This window comes from Tachyglossus aculeatus, chromosome 1, assembly GCF_015852505.1.
Source record: "Tachyglossus aculeatus isolate mTacAcu1 chromosome 1, mTacAcu1.pri, whole genome shotgun sequence".
Lineage (NCBI taxonomy): Eukaryota > Metazoa > Chordata > Mammalia > Monotremata > Tachyglossidae > Tachyglossus > Tachyglossus aculeatus.
The window spans coordinates 149,643,755-149,669,800 of NC_052066.1; the positions used below are offsets into that span (position 1 = coordinate 149,643,755).

At 46.9% G+C, this 26,046-nt stretch overlaps 1 protein-coding gene across 1 annotated transcript in view; it reads right to left on the reverse strand.

The window, feature by feature from the left end:
• Window positions 1–1,027: 1,027 nt before the first annotated feature.
• HHIPL1 (HHIP like 1) overlaps window positions 1,028–26,046 on the reverse strand; it is a gene marked incomplete at its 5' end in the record, with an annotated part of 108,743 nt that continues 83,724 nt past the window's right edge. Inside the window, 11 exons of the mRNA XM_038746041.1 lie at window positions 1,028–2,127; window positions 2,700–2,766; window positions 4,109–4,197; window positions 4,826–4,936; window positions 6,026–6,110; window positions 7,414–7,486; window positions 9,338–9,400; window positions 12,285–12,441; window positions 13,419–13,529; window positions 15,490–15,628; window positions 20,559–20,645. Coding sequence (XP_038601969.1) covers window positions 1,933–2,127; window positions 2,700–2,766; window positions 4,109–4,197; window positions 4,826–4,936; window positions 6,026–6,110; window positions 7,414–7,486; window positions 9,338–9,400; window positions 12,285–12,441; window positions 13,419–13,529; window positions 15,490–15,628; window positions 20,559–20,645 — 1,177 coding nt within the window. The remainder of the gene's footprint in view (window positions 2,128–2,699; window positions 2,767–4,108; window positions 4,198–4,825; window positions 4,937–6,025; window positions 6,111–7,413; window positions 7,487–9,337; window positions 9,401–12,284; window positions 12,442–13,418; window positions 13,530–15,489; window positions 15,629–20,558; window positions 20,646–26,046) is intronic.

The following is a 26,046-nucleotide window of genomic DNA, read 5'->3' on the forward strand; positions in this document are numbered from 1 at the left end:
CCCCTACTCCATAGCTTAGGTAGCCTCCAGCTAGAGAAGGGGGAGGTCTTTGCTTCTGGAAAAGTGTATCTCCTTCCTCTTCCTGTCCATTTGTTTCCACTCCTGTTCCACCCTCTTCCTTTCTAAACCATCACTGTGTGTCTATTCCTTTCTCTCCTTCCCTGCTTTTCCCTCCTCCCCCATCCCATCATTGGTCTGCCCCTTGCTCCTAGGGAAGCATTGGCCTAGATCCAAAGGCTTTACCTTTAGAAGTGGTGTGGCCTAGTGGATAGAGCACAGGCTCTACTACCTTTGAAGCTGGAAACAATGACACTGTCCTTTCCTGGTTCTCCTCTTACCTTTCTGGCTGCTTCTTCTCTGTCTTTTTTCATAGGCTCCTCCTCCCTCTCCCACTCTGTAACTTTGCAGGGGGGTCCCACAGGGCTCAATTCTGGGTCCTTTTCTATTCTGTATTTACAACCACTTCCTAAGATAACTCATTTGCTCCCATGACTTCAGCCATCATCTCTACACGGATAACCCCAAATCTATCACTCCAGCCCTGAGTTCACTCCTTCAACTGCAGTCTCACTTTTCCTCCTGCCTTCAGGATGTTTCTACTTGGATGTCCCGTCGAAGTCTCAGCATGTCCAAACATAGCTCATCTTCCCATCCAAACTCATCTTCCCATCCAAATGCTGTCCTCTCCCTGACTTTCCCATCATTGAAGACACCACCATTCTCCTCTGTCTCACAAGCCTGTGACCTAGGCATTATCCTTTACTCATTACTCACATTCAACCTATTCAATGTCACCAAATCCTGTCAATTTAACCTTCACATCTCTAGAAACCACCCTTTCCTCTTCCAACCAAACTATTACTATGAGGATCCAAGCATTCATCATATCCTACTTTAACACATTTGCTTCCTTGCTGACCTCCCTGTCTCTCCCCACTCCAGTCCATGCTTCACTCCACTGCCCAGATTATTTTCCCAAGATATAGTTCAGCCCATGTCTCTGTGGAAGAAAAACTTCACAGAATCTGCACTGTATCACAGACAACTTTATTGCTATCAGCGTTTCTTCTAGCACTAGTAGATTCTTTTCAGCAGGAAAGCAACAATCTGTCTGCCTAGATGAGGGAACAGAAGACCGGCCCCACTTCAAAGGGCCTTCTCTCCAGCGCTGCTTGCTCTCAACCTCTGTGCTTAGCGACATAGTTCAATCTAAGCAAACTCTATCTCTTTGACCCTATAGTATCCACTGTGTAGTGTGCTTGGGAGCATACAGTAATCTTAAAAGATGCTGTCCTTACCCTCAAGGAATCTCCAATCTAGCAGGAAACCCAGGCAGGGGCCCATAATGATAAGCAAGCAGAACCAACTGTTGGGATGCTCAACACTAGTCAATCAGCCGTTTTTACTGAGCACTTTCTGTGTGCAGAGCACTGTACCCAGCACTTGGGAAAGAATAATATAACAATATACCAATGCCAATAACCAGTGCCAAGAGCACAGGTATCACCAGGGGCCCCAAAGTGCTTTACTTGATTTTTTTCCTCCAGAATGGTGAGTACAGTTAATCATTTGATGGTCTTTATTGAGCACTTACAGTGTAAAGAGCACTGTACTAAGCACTTTGGAGAGTACAATATATCAGAGTTAATAGGCACATTTCCTGCCCACAACGCTTCAAGTCTAGAGGACCATCGTTTCAAAGTCAGGGATGGAAGCCCCCTAGGGGAAGCTGGGGCCAGGGTCCCGGGACCCCTGAAGTGAGGAGGGGTCTCTAAAGCTCTCTAAAGAATTGTGTCTGTGGAAATCAGGAAGGTTTTCTTATGCCAACCTACTCACTCTGCCTCACACTTGTCTCTCTCACTGCCCACCTCTTGCTCTCCCCCTCACCCACCGCGACCTGCACATCTGGCAAACCTTCTCATCTCCCCATCTTCAAAGACCTTCTGAAATCATATCTCCTCCAGTTCCCCCACTGAAGTCATGGTGGCTTTTCCTGGGTGTCAGGGTGCAGGTGACCCCATCCTTGGGCCTGAGGGACCCCGTGTCCAGAATCGTGAAGTTCTGTCCTGGAGCCAGCTGGAACTCAAGCCTCTGCAGAAATTTGGCCATCACCACTTTCGATTCCATCTGCAACAGATCAGAGTCAGAAAGCCCATCAATGTCATGACGAGACAACGGCTGTGGGACCACTGGTGGTCTCGTTTCACCCTTCCGACATCCCTGTGAGGCAGGGGGTGGCGAGGATTGTTCTCTCCTTTTTACAAATGAGGCCCGGAGATGTTAAGTTACTTGGCCGTGGTCACACGGCAGGCCAGAGGCCGAACCGGGACTAGAGTGCAGGTCTCCCGACCCCAGGGCTGGTGTGTTCTTCCCCTTAGATTATGTGGCCTCTTAAAATTCAAATTCAAGTGAACTGGGATCCACTGGCACTTCATTGGCATTCAGGAATGACTTGGAAGGAACTGACTTGCGTGATGAAAGATGACAGGAGGTGGGGAGGGGAGGCAGACAGGTCCAAGGGAGTCTTGGAATGAGGGAGAGTTGTGCTGGTTTGAGGTTACAGCCTCGGTATAGGCCGGGCACCACCCCAACTCCCTCCCACCACTCAGCTCCTCTCGAAACAACCCCTTTCCCACTCGCCCCACAGACCATTCTGGATGAGGGACCAGGCTCTCCCTCTCCCAAAAGCACTGCTTTACCTTAGCTAAATTTTGTCCGATGCAAGACCTTGGCCCCAAGGAAAACGGTAAATAGGTAAAATATGGCCTACGAAAGCATTTGGGGGGAAAACGGAATGATTACCAAAAACAGTTTTAAATATCCAGAACTGATTAACAAAAACAGTTTTAAATATCCAGAATCTCACCACAATCACCTAATAATCATTTAAGCTCCTCCAATAAAACACCTTAAATTTGCACAGTCCTTTTATTTTTCTGAAGCATCTTAGCTTGATTATCTTACCCTTACAATACGCCTGCGATGGGGAGAGAGTCAGGTATTACTAGTCTCATTTTACAGCTGAGGGACCTAAGGACAAGAGACGTTAAGTGAGTAGCCCATGGTCACATAGCAGGGCAGTAGCAGAGCTGGAATTAGAACCCAGGTCTTCTGAACCTTGCTCTCAGTACTAGAACATTCTGCCTCACTGTCAGTAACTGTCTCTATCCCACTAGCTACAGCTCAGACTGCAATTTTGAATCCCAGGCAGGTCAGAATTTCAGTTCCAACGGAAAATCTCTCCCAAAACATCTTAGTGGGCCTTCCAACTCCATGGCTTCCAGCATTGCCTAGTGGAAAGAGCACAGTCCTGGGAGTCAGGGCACCTGGGTTCTAATCTCAGTTCTGCCACTTTGCTGTGTGACCATGGGCAAGTCACTTTACTTCTCTGTACCTCAGTTTCCTTCCCTGTAAATTGGAGATCCAATACCTATTCTCCCTCCTACTTAGACAGCAAGCCCCATGCGGGACGGAGACTGTCTCCAACCTGATTATCTTGTATTTACCTTAGCGTTTAGAACAGTGCTGGGACACCTAGTAAGCACTTAAGAAATATACTACTACTGCTACCACTACTACTACTAGAGAAGTAGCATGGTCTGGGTTTCAGAAGGACCTGGGTTCTAATCCCAGCTCTGCCACTTGTCTGCTGTGAGACCTAGGGCAAATTAATTAATTAATTAAATTATATTTATTGAGTGCTTACTGTGTGCTGAGCACTGTAGTCAGTGCTTGGGAAAATACAATACAGCAATAAAGCTGCCCTACAACAAGCTCACAGTCTATCACTTCACTTCTCTGTGCCTCAGTTACCTCATCTGTAAAATGGGGATTGAGACTGTAAGCCCCATGCTGGGACATGGACTGTGTCCAACCTGACTTGCTTGTACCCACCACAGTGCTTAGGACGGTGCCTGGCACATAGTAAAGCACTTAACAAATACCACAATTATTATTATTACTACTACTAATACCAATAATAATCTGCGCTATTAACCACTGGAAGAGAAACAATCTGTGCTAAAGTTTCAATGTGAAGCATCTCAGTGGTGGAATCACCTCTTGCTTCCCTCATCTATCAGTTAACAGGAACTAATCAAGGACTTACTTGGGAGCTTCAGGGTTGAATCGGTCTGGGTTAAAAACCAGGGGATCTTTGAAATTTTTTTCCAGCCTTCCCATCGTGTAGGAGCTAATCTGCCAGAACAAAGATCAGGTCCTTGTTACCCACAGTGCCCTTCCAGAATACCTTCAGTCCCATCACACCCTCGATAGTGAGGGCCCCTGCTACAGTGATCCTTCTCCCTCAGGTTCTCCTTCTGCCAACTGGGCTGGCTTCTCCCCCAGTATCTTGTGAAGCAGGAAACCAGGGGAGTGTCTAAACTTGTTCAGGGCCAGATGAATTAGTGGCCCTGCCAATAGCAGGCTACACGCTGTTTTACCTCACATTGATAGGGATGACTGCCCTGACCAATATGATCTTCCCACCACTAAAGCGAGCCCCTCATGGAATGAGTCCCTGGAAACAATTGGATCCCCCACCAGGAAGATGTGCGGCTTGAGTCACGGACTGCCGAGCCTTTTTGGAGGGCCACATTCCAGCAAATGGCAATCTGGATGTGGTCCCCACCTGGTTGCAGAATCCAGGCCAGATCCTCCCCCGGTTCCTTCTCAGAGCCCAGCCCACCCTAAACCTGGTGCTGAGAATAGAGAGAAGAGGAGAAAAGAGAGAAGAGGAGAAAACCATTGCCATCTCCCTCACTCCTGTTGTTCTTCATCACAACCTCCCTTCCTGGCCTCCCAACCTCTGCCCAGTCCGACTTACGAAAATGGAAATGTGAGCAGGGAGCCGGATCCCCTCAACCACCACCTCCTTGTCCAGCCACCGGGAAGTCCCGGGTCCTGGAGGGTAGAGCCGCAGGGCCTCTTTGAGGACCTGCAGGAAACCCGGAGAAAGGATGGAGCCAGAAAGAAACAATTTTGGGTCAGGCCTCCCTCAGTGGTATCACAGCAAACATAAGAATGTTGCGAGTTCTTAGTAACACGTGGGTCTCCCTCCCCTCCTCAGTTACCTCAGCCCAGGAACAAGGCTCGAGGAGCCATTTTCTCAGGAGGCCTGCTGGTGCTCATGCATCATGTCTGATCTACAAAGTCCTGTATTGACATTCTGGATGTCTTTGGCCTTTCAGAGCAGAAAGCTAGAATTCCACCCCACTGGCCAAGAATCAGTCAATCCATGGAATTTACTGAGCACTTACTGTGTGCAGAGTACTAGACTAAGCGCTTGGGAGAGTACAATTCAACAATACATGCCACCCCTCAGTGGGAAGTCAGGGCACAGATGATGTGACTTGTCCCTCATCCAGAAGAAGAACCGAGTGCACGTCCAAGACCATCATGCCGGCCCAGGACACCGGATCACTTGGAAGAACCACGGGCTGCTTGCCCTTCAGGTTGGGAATGGACCATCCAACACCCCTTGCTCTCCCCCTCTCTATCCCTAGCTCTCCCCATAACGACCACCAAGCACAGACTGCTCATCCATGAATCTAGCTAAACTCCTTTGGACTTCACTTGGCCTAGTGTTCATGTGAATCAGAAGAACATTTTAAGCAATGCACAGGAATATAGAGGAAAATCCAGCTCTTGCCTCGCGACCCAGTTTAGTGAACCTCCTGACTCAATTCTCCTCTGGCCCCCACTGCGGGTTTTTTAATCACTGGGGTCAATCACTACCTTTAATCACTACCTCTTAGAAGAGATGCTTACTTCCTGCACTCAGAAAGACCTTTTCAGCCTTGCCAGGAGGAACTGTACCTCCTTTTAGCCATGCTCCAGTTTCAAAGACTTGGGGTGAGTAAGGCTGGGAGCCCAGTCCCAGGGGTCACTGGGGAAGGGAACATCTTCACCAAACAGCTGCAAAAAATTCCCCCCACCCCAGGGAGTTGGCACCTCAGGCTGCTAATTATTTTGGCATGAACCCTGCCCTCGACAGGCTCCCTCCCTCCTTGCCCCCATACCTCACCTGCGACAGGTACTGCAGCTTGCCCAGATCTTCATACTCGATGTCTCTCTTGCACCCGACCACTTCATCCACCTCAGCCTGAAGCCTGGGGACCACAAGACAGAGAAGGTGACCTCCCGGCATGGCCATCCCCATCCTACTCTCCCTTTGCCTTCCCTGACTTTGGACTTAACTCCCAGGCCACCCTCAATTCTGCCAAAATGGGAGGTTTCGCTACATGTTTCAGCTACAGCACTGTTAATCAGTCCATCGGCAGTATTTATTGAGTGGTTCCTGGGTGCAGAACACTGTACTAAATGCTTGGGAGAGTGCAATACTGTAGAGGTGGTAGACAAGATCCTTAGGGAAATGGAACGTTTTTATGACAACACAAGTCTATCTGGAAGAAGCGTGGCTTAATGGTTGGAACACGGGCCTGGGAGTTCTAATCCCGGCTCTGCCACATGTCTACAGGGTGACCTTGGGCAAGTCACTTAACTTCTCTGGGCCTTGGTCCCCATCCCACATAGGGCTAACAGTCTTAATCCCCATTTTACAGATGAGGTAACAGCCTCCGAGAAGTAAAATGACTTGCTCAAGATCACACAGCAGGTAAGTGGCAGAGCCAGAATTAGAACACGGGTCCCTGGACTCCCATGGCCATGCTCTTCCCGCTACGCCACACTACTTGTCAGTTTAACAAGAGTCCTGTTCCACCCTTTAATGGGGGCTTCATTACCCCCACATCTGATGTTATAAGTATTGGATAATATATGTGTTGCAGACCATTAGGTTTGAATAATAACAATCACTTTGGTATTTGTAAAGTGCTTCTTATGTGCCAAGCACTGTGCTAAGTGCTGGAGTAGCTACAGAATAATCATGCTGGACAGTTTCTTTTCCAGGGTCTAAGTCGGGGGGAGAACAGGTATTGAATCCCCATTTAACAGACGAAGAAACTGAAGCACAGAGATGTTGACGGACTTGCCCCAGTTCATACAGCAGATAAAGTGGCAGAACCGGGATTAGAACCCAGGTCCTTTGACTCCCAGACCTGTGCTCTTTCCAGTAGGCCACAGGGACTGTGTCTTTTACTCAAACTCTACTCTTCCAAACACCCCACACAGCATGTGCTCAAACACTACTGTGTTTGAATTCATTCATTCATTCAATCGTATTTATTGAGCCCTTACTGTGTGCAGAGCACTTGGAAAGTACAATTCAGCAACAAATAGAGACAATCCCTACCCAACAATGGGTTCTGATTCACTGAGAAGCCCCATGATCTAGCTGGGTAATAGATGGAACTGGCGGTGAGTTTTCCAGAATTTTAAATAGCCCCAGTAAAAAGGGGAGAAATGATTCCCCCAGCTGGCTCTGGCATCCCTGAGGGAAAACAGTCTACTCACTTTTCCAGGATTTCAGGATGGCGGGATAACTCCAGTATTGTAAATGCTAACTGGTTGGCTGTAGTTTCATGACCTAGAATAAAACATGCCTAAATCAGAAGCTCAGCGGGACCTAGTGGAAAGAGCATTATGGGACTAGATGTCAGGAAACCCCAGTTGTTATCCCTCTAATTTGCTGTATGACCTTGGGCAAGTCACTTAACTTCTCTGTGCTTCAGCTTCCCCATCTTCTCTCTATATCCGTTCTCCCAACCTCTTAGATTGTGAGCCCCATGTGGGACCTGGACTATGACAGAGAGGATTATTTTGCATTCAGCATAATGCTTGGCACAGAGTAAGCACTTAAGACAGACCACAACTGACTCTGCTACAAACCACACGATGGCTGATGGTGCTTAGAAGATACACCAGGGAAAGCCCATTCCACCCAAGGTTTGGGGACACAATCCACAACTGAGGTAGCGGCCAGCCCCATCCCATGATCCTCTCTGCCCCATGCCTTGACATATCTCTGGAGCCTTGCCTGTTCACTGGGAGGACCAGGCCCCAGGGGTCTAGACTATAAGCGTGTTGTTGGCAGGGAAAATGTCTGTTTGTTGTTGTATTGAACTCTCCCAAATGTTTAGTATAGGGTTCTGCACACAGAAAGTGTTCAATAAATACGACTGACTGATTGACTGACTTACAGGGGCAGAGTGTTTCTTGTGAGTCCCTTGATTCTGCACCACGTCAGGATATGGGGAGAAGAGGGATGAGATTTCAGTGTGGAAGTTTTTAACCCTCTTTCTGCCCGTGCTGAGCAGAGCCAGATGGTCCTTCAATCCTTGCGATGGCCTTACCATACCAAAATGTGTCCCACCAGCCTCCGTACAAACAGGGTACACCACAGCAAACAACTTCTACTGTTTACTGGGTATGTGGAGTCACAACAGAGTGCTCGGGCTGCATCCTGTATCCCACTTGTAGATGCCCAAGGACTTATCAACTCTGGGGCTTTCTATGACCAAAAAAAGTTTCCACGCCACAATCTGGCTTTCTGGAACTTCTGGAACTGAATCCAACCCCAATAAGTGGAGATACTCTTTCTGTTAGGGACAAGTTTCCCTGCCTCCCCTTTTTTTTATGGTACTTGTTCAGCGCTTTCTATGTGCCAGGCAGTGCAACAAGCATTAGGGTAGATAAAAGCTAATCTGGTTGGACACAGTCCCTGTCCTATGAGGAGCTCACAGTCTTAATCCCCACTTTACAGATGGGGTAACTGAGGCTTAGAGAAATTAAGTGACATGCCAAAGGTCAAACACCAGACAAGTATCAGAACTCAGGTCCTTCTGACTCCCAGGCCCAAGCTCTATTTACTAGGCCACACTATTTCTTGTTGTTTTTGCCATCCAGGAAGTCATCCACAGGACCCTAAACTCCACAATAATAATGACGATATACTAGGTTCTGACAGAACACCCAGGTTCACAGAACATTTTGGTTAAAAAGCCACAGCAGAATTAGGGAATGTCCTTCCGAGAACACAAACCCGCCCGGAGACAGTATGACACAGGATCGGAAGATCTAGCATGCCTGGATGAGGTCTGAGTTCCACAGTGTGAGTTTCTCCTAATGCAGGTTGTACAAGTTCCCAGCTCTCATTTTACAGAGATGGGTGGAGTAGACCTTCCTTCGGCACAGCTCTTTCATTATTCCAGAGTGTTTTCACATCAGTGACCTCATTTTATCCTGTAAGGTAGGCAGTGGCGGATAATTTTATGCTCGTTTTACAGTCGAGGAGCCTAAGGTTCAGGGTAAGGCTACACAGCAGACCAGGAGCTGAAGGGGAATGAGAACCCACGTCTCCCGATTTACAAGCCTATGCTCTTTTCATTAGCCCACACTGCTGTACATAGTAACTCAAATTAACCCAGAGAATACCAACCAGCAATGAAGAAAGTGATAAAGTTATCCACCATTATTTCATCATCACTCGGTCCCTCATTAGCTGCAAAAGAGAAAAGGAAAACACTGAAATGTGGTCACCCTTAGCCAGCAGTAGTCAGGCCAAATATTTCGCCACCTCCTTTCCTCCCTTCTTATATAGCTCAGGCTCATACATTTGGCGCTGCATTTCAGGATTGGCAATTGTCTCTATCAGGAACCAGGGTGAAGAAAGAGAGTGCATTCCTTCAGAGTTTGCAGGTGGTCCAACACTGGGGTTAACTTCTCAGAAGTGAACATAATATGCTGGAGAAATGGTCCCCAACCTCAGCAAGATGAAATTCAACACAGTGCAAAAGAGTTCATACACTGTAGACAAACAGGTAGCAAAACTGCAGGATGGGAAAAGACTGGTGATGCCTAAGTGCAGTCAAAAAAGATCTGGGGGTCAGAGGAGGCCATAAGCTGAATGAATGAATGAGCAGCAGTGTCAGGCAGGTTTTAAAAAGTCAATGTAGAGCTGAGAAGCAATTTTTTTGTTTTATTTGGTACTGGTCTGACCTTTAGTAGATTGCTGGGTTTAATTTTGGTTTCCTGACTTTCAAGGAAATGGAGAAACTGGAAAGGTCCCAGAGAGGAGTGACAAAAACAGTGAAAAGTGTGGGAAAACAGGCTGTATGAGAAGTAAAAGAACTGGGGGGTACTTAATAATAATAATTAATAATAATAATTATGGTATTTGTTAAGCACTTATTGTGTGTCAGGCACTATATTCAGCACTGAGGTCGATACAAGCTAATCAGGTTGGGCACAGTCCATGTCCCACATGGGGGCTCACTGTCTTAATCCCTATTTTACAGATAAAGTAACTGAGGCATAGAGAAATGAAGTGACTTGCCCAAGGTCATAGAGCAGACATGTGGCAGAGCTGGGATTAGAGTCCAGGCCCGTGCTCTATCCACTAGGCCATCCTGCTTTTCAGGGCAGTCAGAATACTAAAGCGCTGGACAAAGTGTTGAAGGAAACAATGGTGTGTTTGCCCTTTAACAGTGCATGAAAAAGACAGAGCACCATTCATCCCCGAGGGTCAAGGCTTTCCCTTCCTTGTAGGCAGGGGCCTGGACCAAAAGTTCTCTAAAAGCCTTTTCTAGCTCTGCTCAGTGGGATGATCAGCTCCTGTCTATGTTAGCCTGAGACAAATGGAAGCCCGTAGTCATCCATGTTTGGCTGTTGGAACGTGTTCATAGTTCTGGTCCCCGAGACCCCTCTTTGTGAGTGGGACAGTGGTGGCCTTTGTGAAAGAAAGAATACACAGGATGAAGGGGAAGCAGCATGTCCCAGTGAATAGAGCACAGGCCTAGGAGCCAAAGGACCTGGGTTCTAGTCCTCACTCCTCCACTTTTCTACTGTGTGACCTTGGGCCAGTCACTTCACTTCTCTGTGTCTCAGTTACCTCATCTGTAAAATGAGGATTAAGGTTGTGAGCCCCATGTGGGACTGGGACTGTGTCCAACCTGATTATTCTGTATCTACTCTAGTGCTTAGAACAGTGCCTGTCACATAGTAAGTGCTTAACAAATACCATTAAAAAAGACAAAAATTAGAACAATTTTTTAAATTTGCCAGACCAAACTTTTCTTTCAGTTAGTGACCTGGGCCTTTCCTGAATATCTGGACCTGTTTTTCATTCTGGTTGGAAATCCTGAAATAATTTGATGCCCTGAACTCTCTGTAGGGAGAACTGGAAAAGAGAAGACTCACAAACCCAAGATGTCTTTATAAGCAACTGATGAGGTGCTCTCTTCCCTGCAGGTGGCTCAGGAAATTCTCTGCTAATGTTTTTCTTCCCCCTGACCCCTGGCTCGGTCTTTTCCAAGGAGAAAAAAGTGGAGGGAACTAGGGAAAATATTTTCATCCTAAGTGTACTAGGATCCTCTGGTAACTAATTGCTCTGAGCCCTGTTCAAGCCAATGGCAGCAGCCAAACCTCCATGCCCCATTACATTAGAGCTGCAAGATGCCATTCTTGTTAATTCTATCTGGAAATCAAGGAAGAGTTTAGATAAATTTCATGGAGGAGGTGTTAGCAAGGCAGTGGGGAGAGTTAAGGGTGTTGGATGGTGCATCCCTGCCCATGAAGATGGATGTCCAGGAAGGTGACCAGCACACTTGGGTCCTTCAGGAGTTCAGGTCTCCCCCCACCCCCCACCTTTTTTTTTGTAAAGTGATATTTGTTAAGCTCTTAAAATGTGCCAGGTACTGTTCTAAGTGCTGGGGTAGACATAAGTTAATTAGGGTGGACACAGTCCCTGTCCCACATGGGGCCCCCAGTCTTAATCCCCAGTTTACAGATGAGGGAACTGAGGGCCAGAGGAGTGATGTGACTTGCCCAAGGTCACACAGCAGATAAGTGGGAGAGCCAGGATTAGAACCCATGTCCCTCTGACTCCTAGGCCCTTGCTCCATCCACTAAGCCGTGCTGCTTCTAGTCCTTGTCAGACAGAGGTAGGGTCCTGGAATCAGTCGCCCATGGGGCTACCGCAATGTGGTCATTATAGTTCCTATGATGGATTTATGCCTCGCTTTTGGCATGACTCCTAGATTCCCCAGGGGTCGGGGGAAGGTGGGGTGTGGGTATATTTTTAACAAACACTGTATCCTCTTTCAGCCAAAAAAAGCCTGAGGGCAGAAAGTGCATTGGGGAATTCAACTCCCCACGGCCACACTGATGTTGGACTTTAAGCTCACTGAGAGAACAGGAGTCCCAGCTGTCAATGCAGCCTTTTTCAGTAAAATGGTTTCCCCACCTATCGCTTCAGACAGTCTTCCCATCCACTTGAATCCTGCAGGAGGGGTTTTACCAAGAAAGAGAACACACGATTAGCTCATGAGATATTAATTGCCACCTCGGCAAGCACATAATAAAAACCCAGGGCAAGATCCCCTTACCTTCCCCCTTCAGGATCTGGGTGAGAATGTCAGGTGAAACCTCCTCATTGTTTTGAATAGCCTCCCTCCTGTGTTGGATGCATTCCTTTCCGACTTGCCGCAGAAACCTTATACTACTTCTGATCTCATCCACCACCTTCCGTTTTCCTGGTAGAAACTAAACACAGTTCAGACAACTCCTGGTTACCCTTGAGTGGATTAACCAAGGCAAATTTTTTAAACACTCACCTAAGAATAACTGTGGTAGTTAAGCACGTAGCAGTTATGCAATAATTAGTCCCTGTGCAACAAGGGGCTCGCAGTCTAAGTAGGAGGGAGAACAGGCAATGAATCCCCATTTTATAGATGAGGAAACTGAGGCCCAGAGAGGTTAAGTGATTGCCTAGAGTCACACAGCAAGCAATTGGCAGAGCTGGGATTAGAACCCAGTTCCTCTGACTCTGAGGTCTGTGCTCTTTCCTCCAAGGCTGCTGTGAATCTTCCTGCCCGCTAATGTCCACCCATTCCACAACCAACTAACAACTCTCCTCAGGTCCCATGGACCAGGGACTGCCTTCCCCCTCAGTTTAAGGCTGCCACTTCAAGCCGCCTTCTCTCAGGCGATCACTGTCAATGACACTTCTTCCTGCCACCAGGGAGGATAATCAAGCGTCACTCTCATCATCTCAGTGGTTTGATGATAATGATAATAATTATGGTACTTATTAAGCGCTTACTATGTGCCAAGCACTGTTCTAAGCATTGGGGTAGATACAAGTTATCCAGGTTGGACACTGTACCTGTCTCACAGGGGGCTCACATTCTTAATCCCCGTTTTATGGATGAGGTACCTGCGGCCCATAGGAATGAAGTGACTTGCCCAAGGTCACAAAGCAGACATGTGGCAGAGCCAGGATTAGAACCCAGGTCCTTCTGACTCCTAGGACCATGCTCTATCCCTCAGCCATGCTGCTGCTCAGTGCGGAGTAACTGCCCTTCATTTGTCAAAAAATCCCAACTCTTGTTTAGAGGGCAGAGGCCATGGAGCCACCTCTCACAAGAGAGTACCTCCAGTTCCCACTTTGGGGGCAGGACAGGTGTTCCTCTCAGAAGTAGTGTGATGGGGCAGCACCAACAAAGAGCAGAAATGAGTACCTCTAACAAGGGTTTCCTCTTCATGAAGATTCCCTGCATGGCATTGGTCACCGCATGAGGAAATGGCGTCTGGTCATCGTGCAGGGTGTTGGTCTCCATCCCAAATGCCACCTGGGGCTCACAGAGAGGGGAGAGGTGGTAGAACTCTGATCCAGTTTGCCCTTGGCGAACATGTTTTCCAAGTCAGCCAGGGCAACACACCTTTAATGGGCCCAAAGTGCAGAGCACTTTTGGGAGAGTTTGTGGCCCGGGGCACAGAACAGAACAGGCACTGCCCTGGCCCTGGAGAAGAGACATCATAGCCAAACACTTGACTGGCACAGAAACACACATTTTGCATTTACTGCCATCACAGTAAATGAGGTAACCCATGACGATCATAACTCCATGCTGAAAGGATAAGGGTGTGCTGAAAAAGGGAATAGTGGATTATGGATTGAACTGGGAGCTAAAATAGAGGAGAGAAGGGGTGTAGAGGAGAGAAGGGGTGTAGCAGCTGGGGCAGGAGGCTGTTCTTTAAGAATAGGGGTTTCCGGCTCCAGGCTCTGTATCATCATCATCATCATAATCATCATCATAACAATAATAATATCATTTGTTAAAGTGTTTCCTATGAGCCAAGCACTGTACTAAGCATTAGGTCTGAATCATCAGCCAGCAAGGTGTTCTCTTCTCCTAGAATTGTAGTAATTATGGCATTTGTTAAGAGCTTACTATATGCCAAACATTGTACTAAGCACTGGGGTAGATCATTAGGTCCCACATGGAACTCAAAGTCTAAGTGGGAGGGAGAAGAGGTATTGAATCCCCATTTTGCAGACAAGGGAACTGAGGCCCAGAGAAGTGAAGTGATTTGCCCGAGGTCACACAGCATCAGGGTAGGGATTCTAGACTGTGAGCCCATTGTTTCTAGACTGTGAGCCGTTGTTGGGTAGCGACCATCTCTATATATTGCCGACTTGTACTTCCCAGGTCCTTAGTACAGTGTTCTGAACACAGTAAGCGCCAATAAATATGTTTGAATGAATTAGAACTCAGGTCTTCTGACTCCAGGCCCATGCTCTTTCCACTAGGCCACGTTGCTTCATGCCTGTTCCCAAACCACAAAGGGATGCTCCTGCCATGGCTAGCCTCCAGAATCTGCAGGGATGTTTCTAGGACAGAGGCATCTACTAACATTGGCATGAGCCTTGACGATTGGCCCCACAAGAATAAGCCCCCAAACCTCCACATATCCATGGTATGGAATTGTGCCAAATGTATTTACTGGACGCTTACTGTGGGCAGAGCATTCCATTAATTGGTTGGGAGAGTAATAGTAATAATGATGGCATTTATTAAGTGCTTACTATGTGCAAAGCACTGTTCTAAGCACTGGGAAGGTTATAAGGTGATCAGGTTGCCCCACGTGGGTCTCACAGTCTTAATCCCCATTTTACAGATGAGGTAACTGAGGCACAGAGAAGTTAAGTGACTTGCCCAAAGTCACACAGCTGACAAATGGCAGAGCTGGGATTTGAACCCATGATCTCAGACTCCAAAGCCCGTGTTCCTCCCACTGAGCCACGCTGATTCTCTACAGTGTAACAGACACATTCCCTGCCCATAACAAGCTTACAGTCTAGAGGGGCATAAAGACATGAATATAAATAAATTATGACTATGCCAGCCTCAACTAGCAGTCTAGGGACTGGAATAGCAGGATTGGCCAGATTTTTTCTTTTATTAAACATTTTTGTTTCTTTGCACCTGAATTTCCCTAGGCATAAAGTGCTAAACTTGTACCACTGTGTACCATCTGTTTGTTATATTGTTCTCTCCCAAGCACTTAGTACAGTGCTCTGCATACAGTAAGTAAATACAATTGACAGGCTGGCTGACTTTGCAGCACATCAGACATTTGCAGAGGGTATTTAAAATCACTCCCAGAGCACTTTCGAGGTTCAGAGGAAAGCAAGAGATCAAAATATCAGGCCTGAAAATACAAACTTGACCCCTCTGTTAGAAGCAGAATGGACTACGAGGGCTGTGCATTCTCCCAGTCCCACCCCAGAGAAACAACCTCCTGTACCTTTGCAATGATGTCTAGGGTCACCCGGTTCATCATGTTCAGAAGGCTCACTTCTGTTTTCCCATCAGCCTTTTCTTCCAGGATCTCCATGAGCTGCTCAGCCTTCTCATTGAACGTTCCCATCATACCAATCAGGTAACTATGGAAAAGAGGGAAGACTGTAGATCTGGTAGAGTGCTTGGTGCAAAGGAAGTGTTTGATAAAAAGAGTTCTACCAACTCTGTTGTTTTGTACTCCCCCAAGTGCTTAGTCCAGAGCTCTGCACACAGTAGGAGCTCAATAAATACTGCTGACTGATTAAAGGGGTTGCAGATGCCAATAAGGTTAGAAATATATTTCTAGATTAATAACAAGTTTATTTCAAACTTGGTGATGTTTTGAGGAGAAAGGAGGGGAATTTGAGGATATCTACTTATCCACTATCAAGCACTTTTCCTTCATACTTGGTAATGATGATAATGGTATTTGTTAAGTACTTACTATGTGCCACACACTGTACTAAGCTTTGAGGTAGAAGCAAATAATCAGGTCGGATACAGTCTCTGTCCCATAAGGTGTTCACAGACTAAAGGGGAGGGAGAACAGGTACTGAATCCTCATTTTACAGATGGAAACTGAGGCTCAGAGAAGTTTAGGTAACTTTCTCAAGGTCACACAGCAGGCTGATGGCAGAATCAGGATTAGAACCCAGGTTCGGACTTCCAGGTCTACACTCTTTCAATCAATCAATCAGCCGTATTTATTGAGCACTTACTGTGTGCAAAGTACTGCACACAGTGCAGTACTTGTCCACACTGTGGACCACCCCCTTCTCCTCAACACGCTATCCAACCTTGGCTTCACAGACTCCGTCCTCTCCTGGTTCTCCTCTTATCTCCCCGGTCGTTCATTCCCAGTCTCTTTTGCAGGCTTTTCCTCCCCCTCCCATCCCCTTACTGTAGGGGTTCCTCAAGGGTCCGTTCTTGGTGCCCTTCTGTTCTCTATTTACACTCACTCCCTTGGTGACCTCATTCACTCCCACAGCTTCAACTATCATCTCTACGCTGATGACACCCAAATCTACATCTCTGCCCATGCTCTCTCTCCCTTCCTCCAGGCTCGCATCTCCTCCTGCCTTCAGGACATCTCCATCTGGATGTCTGCCCACCACCTAAAACTCAATATGTCCAAGACTGAACTCCTTGTCTTCCCTCCCAAACCCTGCCCTCTCCCTGACTTTCCCATCACTGTTGACAGCACTACCATCCTTCCCATCTCACAAGCCCGCAACCTTGGTGTCATCCTCGACTCTGCTCTCTTGTTCACTCCTCACATCCAAGCCATCACCAAAACCTGCTGGTCTCACCTCCGCAACATCGCCAAGATCCACCCTTTCCCCTCCATCCAAACCACTACCCTGCTCGTTCAAGCTCTCATCCTATCCCGTCTGGATTACTGTATCAGCCTCCTCTCCGATCTCCCATCCTCCTGTCTCTCTCCACTTCAATCCATACTTCACGCCGCTGCCCAGATTGTCTTTGTCCAGAAACGCTCTGAGGCATGTTACTCCCCTCCTCAAAAATCTCCAGTGGCTACCAATCAACCTAAGTGTCAGGCAGAAACTCCTCACCCTCGGCTTCAAGGCTGTCCATCACCTTGCCCCCTCCTACCTCACCTCCCTTCTCTCCTTCTACAGCCCAGCCCGCACCCTCCGCTCCTCTGCCGCTAATCTCCTCACCGTGCCTCGTTCTCGCCTGTCCGCCGTTGACCCCCGGCCCACGTCATCCCCCTGGCCTGGAATGCCCTCCATCCCCACATCTGCCAAGCTTCCTCCCTTCAAGGCCCTACTTAGCGCTCACCTCCTCCAGGAGGCCTTCCCAGACTGAGCCCCCTCCTTCCTCTCCCCCTCCTCCCCCTCTCCATGCCCCCTGCCTTACCTCCTTCCCTTCCCCACAGCACCTGTATATAAGTATATATGTTTGTACGTATTTATTACTCTATTTATTTTACTTATACATATTTTTTCTATTTATTTTATTTTGTTAATATGCTTTGTTTTCTTCTCTGTCTCCCCCCTTCTAGACTGTGAGCCCACTGTTGGGTAGGGACCGTCTCTATATGTTGCCAACTTGTACTTCCCAAGTGCTTAGTACAGTGCTCTGCACACAGTAAGCACTCAATAAATACGATTGAATGAATTAATTAATGAATGAATGCACTGAGAACTTCCGAGAGTTCAATATAACAATATTATAGAGTTGGTAGATACATTCCCTGCCCACAACAAGCATACAGTCTACAGGGAAAGACAGACATTAATATAAATAAATAAATTATGGATATGTGCATAAGTGCTGTGGGGCTGGAGGTGGGTGGGGGATAAAGGAATCAGATCAGGATGATGCAGAAGGGAGTGAGAGAAAAGGAAATGAAGGTTTAGGAAAGGACTCTTGGAGGGGATGTGTCTTCAAAAAAGTCTTTGATGGTGGGAAGAATAATTGTCTGTTGGATATGGAAAGAGAGGGCATGCCAGGTCAGGGACAGAATGTGAGCGGAGAGGTCAGCAGCAAGATAGATGACATCAAGGTACAGTGAGAAGGTTGGCATTAGAGCAGTGAACTGTGTAGTCTGGTTTGTAGTAAGAGAACAGTGAGGTGAGATAGGAGGGGACAAGGTGATTGAGTGCTTTAAAGCCGATGGTGAAGAGTTTCTGTTTGATGATGATGATGGCATTTATTAAGTGCTTACTATGTGCAAAGCACTGTTCTAAGCGCTGGGTAGGTTAAAAGGTGATCAGGTTGTCCCACGGGGGGCACATAGTCTCAATCCCCATTTTACAGATGAGGTAACTGAGGCCCAGAGAAGGTAAGTGATTTGCCCAAAGTCATACAGCAGACAACTGGAGGAGCCGGGATTTGAACCCATGACCTCTGACTCCAAAGCCCATGCTCTTTCCACTGATGTGGAAGCCACAATATCATGGACTTGGAGGAGTTGTTCAAAAAACGAATATAAGGGAAACATCAGAATTCAAAATAGGAATCATCACAACACTACTTCTCAATTATTAAAAAAATACACTAGAAAACTCTTCAAAAGAGGAAGCCTTGTTCCATCTCAGAACTAGATGGCTTCAAACTGCCAGCTGCATCTACCCATGGTCAACCATTTTCAACCATGACCCCATGTGAGACAGGGACCATATCCATTCAGACTAACCTGTATCTGCCCAGCGCTTAGCACAGGCACTTCCATCATGGTACATGCTAAATAGGTTTTTTTTTTCTTTTAAAGTGCTGTGTAGCTTGGTGTGAATTTTTTCCTTAAGGCTTGGTACTGCTTGTCTACTGTGTACAGTGCTTTGGAATGAAAGAGGAGTATTTTTGTGGGGAGGGTCTTCTTACTGGTTCTCTAATCCAAGAATATTTCTTACCCTGGATAACTGACTTTCATTTTCTGCCATCTGTGATCATAATAATGGCATTCCTAAGTGCTTATGATATGCCGAACACTCTTCTAAGTGCTGGGGTAGATATAAGTTAATCAGGTTGGACACAATCCCTGTCCCACATAATAATAATAGTGGTATTTGTTAAACTCTTATTGTGTGTTAGGCACTGAACTAAGTGCTGGGGTGAATACAAGCAAATCAGGTTGGACACAGTCCCTGTCCCGTGTGGGACTCACAGTCTCAATCCCCATTTTACAGATGAGGTAACTGAGGCACAGAGAAGTGAAGAGACTTGCCCAAGGTCACACACAGCAGATAAGTGGTGGAGTGGGATTAGAACCCACAACCTTCCGACTCCCAGGCCCATGGCTGTCCATCATGTCATACTGCTTCTCATGGGGCTCAAAGTCTACAGAGGCGCGGCAACAGGTATTTACAGACGAAGAAACATTTCCAGGAAATTCATTCATTCAATCGCATTTATTAAGCGCTTACTGTGAGCAAACCACTGTACTAAAAGCGCATGGGAGAGTACAATGTAACAACAAACAGACACATTCCCGTCCACAATGAGCTCACAGACTAGAGGAGATCACCTGGAAATGATGAAGCCAAAATACCCTTCTCACCCAATCCAATGAAGACTTCCCTCATTTTCAACTCAATTTAAAATCCTTTTGGGCATCAGGCTGACCAAGAACAAATGTGTTAGTAAACTCCTGCTTTGGATCCCCTAATTAATTATGAGCCATATGGTAGGCACCACTCACAGAAACAGAAAGCAGGGCCGAGCAGGACAGTTCTCTCAAAAAGGACATAGTCATTTCCTCAAACTTATCCAGAATTGGCAAAGTTCCCAGCACAACTGTCTTTCAGTTTTGCCTCTGGATAATTTCTGTTTCACACTCAATGTTCCAGGGTGGAGACGCTGACAAGCTGGGCTCTACTGGTGGTTTAGTCGTCATTGTTATTGGAGAAAAAGAGAGGGAAAGACCCCATATAGAGAAGCAACATGGCCTAGTGGAAAGATCATGGGCTTGGGAGCCAGAGGACTTGGGTTCTAACTCTGCCTCTACTAATTGTTTGCTGTATGGCAGACTGAGCCCCTTCCTTCCTCTCCCCCTCGTCCCCCTCTCCATCCCCCCATCTTACCTCCTTCCCTTCCCCACAACACCTGTATATATGTATATATGTTTGTACATATTTATTACTCTATTTATTTACTTATTTTACTTGTACATATCTATTCTATTTATTTTATTTTGTTAATATGTTTGGTTTTGTTCTCTGTCTCCCACTGTTGGGTAGGGACTGTCTCTATATGTTGCTGACTTGTACTTCCCAAGTGCTTAGTACAGTGCTCTGCACATAGTAAGCGCTCAATAAATACGATTGATGATGATGATGATGACTTTGGGTATGTCACTTAATTTCTTGGTGCCTCAATTTCCTTTACTCTAAAAAATGGGATTAAATACCTGTTCTCCCTCCTACTTAGACTGTGAGCCTCCTGTGGGACAGAGATTGGACCTGACATTATTGACTGGTTCCTACGCCAGTGCTCAGGATGGTGCTTGACGCATAATAAGAGTTTAACAAATAAAACAATGCCATAATAATACTGAAGTCATGTTCTTACCTTCGGCTGAAGGCCGGGTCCATAATCCTCCTCTGTTTATGCCAAGTCTCATACTCATGAACTGTGACCATGCCGTTTCCTAAAAACCTAACAGAAATATAAGGCTTCGGGGGGGGAAGTCTTTCAAGAAAAAAAAGTTTCAATCTCATTTACCTCTGTTCTCTTTGACTATATTGATGTTTTTTTCCCCACAAAAGTACCTCAGGTTCATTCATTCAGTCGTATTTACTGAGCGCTTACTGTGTGCAGAGCACTGTACTAAGTGCTTGGAAAATACAATCCAGCAACAACAAATTTGTAAAACAAATTTTATAATTTATAAAATAAATTCTATATATGGCAGTAGTTTTAAATATGCAACCAGAAACCACAGAAGTTCAAAAGGATGCAAGGCAAAAAACTGTATTAGTTCCAGACCCTCAAAGCTTGAAAATAAGTAAGAGTTATTGGATCTGCAATTACCACTACAAATACTATCTTGGGAAGCAGCACTGGCCTACTGGAAAGGGCATGGGCCCGAGAGTCAAAGGACCTGGGTTCTAATCCTGGCTCCACCACTTTTCTGCTGAGGAATCTTGGGCAAGTCACTTCACTTTCCTGTGTCTCAGTTTCCTCATCCGTAAACGGCAGATTAAATCGCACTTCCTCCTACTTAAACTGTGAGCCTTACATGGGATGGAGACTGTGTCCAACCTGATTATCTTGTACCTATCTTAGCGCTTAGTATAGTGCTTGACATATAGTAAGTGCTTAACAAATACCATCATTTCCTCATCCTCCTCTGTGTGAGGGCACCATAGATTTAAAGAATGAACAGATAGTTGGACTGGGCTGAACCAGTGACAGATCTGGTTGGGGAAGGAGAGTTAAACCTGTGTGATCTCCCCTGAAGTCCCCTTGGAGACCCTGCCTATCCCCTCTTCTGGGTCTGGGGAGCAGTTCTGTCTGGTAGAAAGTGCAGGAGTCTGGGAAACAGAGGTCCTACAAGTTCTAATCTCAGCTCTGCCTCTCTGGGCTTCAGTGTTTTCATCTTTAAAATAGGCATAATATGTGCCTTTAATAATAATAGTGGTATTTTTAAAGTGTTTACTGTGTGCCAAGCACTGTTCTAAGCATTGGGGTGAATACAGGGTAATTAGGTTGTCCCACGTGGGGCTCACTCTTTAAAACCCCATTTTACAGATGAGGTAACTGAGGCACAGAGAAGTTAAGTGACTTCCCCAAGGTCACACAGCAGACAAGTGGTAGAGTCGGTATTAGAACCCACATCCGCTGACTCCCAAGCCCATGATCTTTCCATTAAGCCACACTGTAACCCCACCTCTCAGGGAGATTCTGAGGCTGTGGTCAGGAAGCTAAATGATAGAATAACCAACCCTCTTATTTAAAGGGGCAGTGGACAAGCCCACCATCCATGCCCAGGATGGTGCACATTTAATGACCAGGACTTGGATGCCCTCCGATCTATCACCTGCCATTTTCTGTCAGAACCTCTTTCTCGAAAGTCACCAATGAATTCCTTCTTGCCCTAGCCAATAGCCTCTATCTACTCCATCCTCCTCCTCCACAACCTCTCAGCTGCTTCTGACACTGTGTCCCACCCCCTTCTCCTGGAAATGTTACCCAAGTAACTTCACTGACACTGTCCTCTCCTGGTTCTCTTCTTACCTCTCTAACCATCTGTGTCTGGAAGATACAAGCTCCTTCTCAGCCTGTCACCCCCTAACTGAGGGAGCTCCTCAAAGCTCAGTTCTGGGGTTCCCTTCAATTCTCCATCTACACCCACTCCCATGCGGGGGACTCATTTTGCCCCGCATTTTGCCCCCATGGCTTTAAGCTACCATCTGTATGTGAATGATTCCTAAATCTACATCTCCAGCCCCGACCTCTCTCCTTCACTGCAGTCTCATTTTTTCTCTTGCCTTCTGGACATCTCTATTTCGATGTCCACCGAAACCACAAGCTTAACCACAAGCCAACACAGAACTCTTCATCTTCCCACTGAAACCCTGTCCTCCCCAAGACTTTTCCTTTACCGTAGACAACATCACCACTTTCCCTGTCTTACATATCCATAACCTTAACATTATCCTTGACTCATCCTTCTCATTCCACCTGTATATTCAGTCTGTCACCAAATCCTGTCATTTCTACCCTCACTACACTTCTAGAATTCATCCCTTCTTCTGGGCAAGGATCAAGTCTACCATCTCTACTGCATTGAACTTTCCTCCCAAGTGTTTAGTACAGTGCTCAACACCTAGTAAGCACTCAGTAAATACCACTGATTGATCGATCCAAATTTTCTACCATACTGATCCAAGTACTTATCATATCCCATCAGCCTCCTCCCTGAGCTTCCTGCATTCTGTCTTTCCCCTCTCTAGTCCATACTTCACTCTACTGCCTGGATCATTTTTTTAAAAAAGACATTCAGTCCATGTCTCCCCACTCCTCAAACCTATAATAGTTGCCTATCCATCTCTTCACCACATAGAAACTCTTTACCATCAGCTTTAAGGCACTCAATCAGCTCTCTCCCTCCTCTCTTACTTCAGTTGTCTCCTACTTCACACTTCAGTTTATACTGTCACCTCCTCTAATACCAACCTACTCACATACTTCAACCTTGTCTGTCTCACTGCTGACCCCTCACCCACCTCCTGCCTCTGCCCTGGAACTCCCTCCCACTTCGTATTGATTCATTCATTCAATCATATTTATTGAGCGCTTACTGTGTGCAGGGCGCTGTACTAAGTGCTTGGGAAGTACAAGTCGGCCACAAACAGAGATGGTCCCTACACAACAATGGGCTCACAGTCTAGAAGGGGGGAGACAGACAACAAAATTTGGGCCAGGGGTTGATGGCGGGACAGACGAGAATGAGGCACAGTGAGGAGGTTAGCAGCAGAGGAGAGGAGGGTGCGGGCTGGGCAGGAGAAGGAGAGAAGGGAGGTGTGAGGTAGGAGGGAGGGAGGTGAAGCTGAGAGTGAGGAGTTTTTGCTTGAGTCGAAGGCTGATAGGCAACCACTGGAGATTTTTGAGGAGGGAAGTGACATGCCCACAGTGTCTCTGTACAAAGATAATCTGGGCAGCAGAGTGAAGTACGGACTGAAGCGGGGAGAGACAGAAGGATGGGAGATCACAGAGGAGGCTGATGCAGTAATCCAGTCGGGATAGGATGAGAGACTGAACCAGCAAGGTAGCTGTTTGGGTGGAGAGGAAAGGGCAGATCTTGGAGATACTGTGGAGGTGAGACTGGCAGGTTTTGTTGACAGATTGGATGTGTGGGGTGAATGCGAGAGCGGAGTCAAGGATGACACCAAGGTTGCGGGCTTGTGAGACGGGAAGGATGGTAGTGCCCGTCTAAAGCGATGGGAAAGTCAGGGAGAGGACAGGGTTTGGGAGGGAAGATAAGGAGCTGAGTTTTGGACATACTCATATCCAACATATGAAATATGTTCATATCCATCATATGAAATCTCTCGCTCCGTCCCTTCTCCCCTCCTTAACTTCCATCTTCAACCGTTCACTATCCACTGGTTCCTTCCCCTCTGCCTTCAAACATGCCCATGTCTCTCCCAACCTAAAAAAACCCTCTCTTGACCCCACCTCACCTTATAGTTATTGCCCTATCTCCCTCCTACCATTCCTTTCCAAACTCCTTGAACAAGCTGACTACACCTCGAAATCCGTAACGCCAACTCTCTCCTTGACCCCCTCCAATCTGGCTTCCAACCCCTACATTCCACAGAAACTGCCCTCTCAAAGGTCACCAATGACCTCCTGCTTGCCAAATCCAATGGCTCCTACTCTATCCTAATCCTCCTCGACCTCTCAGCTGCCTTCAACACTGGAACACCCCCTTCTCCTCAACACACTATCCAACCTTGGCTTCACAGACTCTGTCCTCTCCTGGTTCTCCTTTTATCTCTTTGGTCGTTCATTCTCAGTCTCTTTTGCGGGCTCCTCCTCCCCCTCCTATCCCCTTACTGTAGGGGTTTCACAAGGGTCAGTTCTTGGTCCCCTTCTGTTCTCTATCTACACTCACTCCCTTTGTGAACTCATTCGCTCCCACAGATTTAACTATCATCTCTACACTGATGACACCCAAATCTATATCTCTGCCCCTGCTCTCTCTCTCTCCCTCCAGGCTCGTATCTCCTCCTGCCTTCAGGACATCTCCTGCTGGATGTCTGCCTGCCATCTAAAACTCAACATGTCCAAGACTGAACTCCTTATCTTCCCTCCCAAACCCTGCCCTCTCCCTGACTTTCCCATCACTGTTGACAGCACTACCATCCTTCCCGTCTCACAAGCCCGCAACCTTGGTGTCATCCTCGACTCCGCTCTCTCATTCACCCCTCAGATCCAATCTGTCACCAAAACCTGCCGGTCTCATCTCTGCAACATTGCCAAGATCCTCCCTTTCCTCTCCATTCAAACCGCTACCCTGCTCATTCAATCTCTCATCCTATCCCGTCTGGATTACTGCATCAGCCTCCTCTCTGATCTCCCATCTTCCTGTCTCTCCCCACTTCAATCCATACTTCACGCCACTGCCTGGATCGTCTTTGTGCAGAAACGCTCTGGGCATGTTTCTCCCCTCCTCAAAAATCTCCAGTGGCTACCAATCAACCTACGCATCAGGCAAAAACTCCTCACACTCAGCTTCAAGGCTCTCCATCATCTCACCTTCTCCTACCTCACCTCCCTTCTCTCCTTCTACAGCCCACCCCGCACCCTCCGCTCCTCTGCTGCTAATCTCCTCACCGTGCCTCGTTCTTGCCTGTCCCGCCATCGACCCATGGCCCACGTCATCCCCCTGGCCTGGAATGCCCTCCCTCTGCACATGCGCCAAGCTAGCTCTCTTCCTCCCTTCAAAGCCCTACTGAGAGTTCACCTCCTCTGGCAGGCCTTCCCAGTTTGAGCCCCCTCCTTCCTCTTCCTCTCTCCCCGTCACCATCCCCCCTGCCTTACCTCCTTCCCCTCCCCACAGCACCTGTATATATGTATATATGTTTGTATGTATGTTTGTACATATTTATTACTCTAGTTATTTATTTTACTTGTACATATTTATTCTATTTATTTTATTTTGTTAATATGTTTTGTTTTGTTGTCTGTCTCCCACTTCTAGACTGTGAGCCCACTGTTGGGTAGGGACCAACTTGTACTTCCCAACCGCTTAGTACAGTGCTCTGCACACAGTAAGCGCTCAATAAATATGATTGAATGAATGAACAGAACACCACCTTCCCCAGCTTCAAAGTCCTGCTAATAATCACATCTCCTCCAAAAGGTCTTCCCTGACTAATCCCTCTTTTCCTCACCTTATTTACCTTCTCCTCTGCATCACCTATACACTTGGATCTTTACCCTCTTAAGGACATGATATTCATCTCACCCCCAGCACCACAGCACTTATGTACATAACTTATACACTGACATTTCCTCTATCTGTGACTTACTCTAATGTCTATCTCGC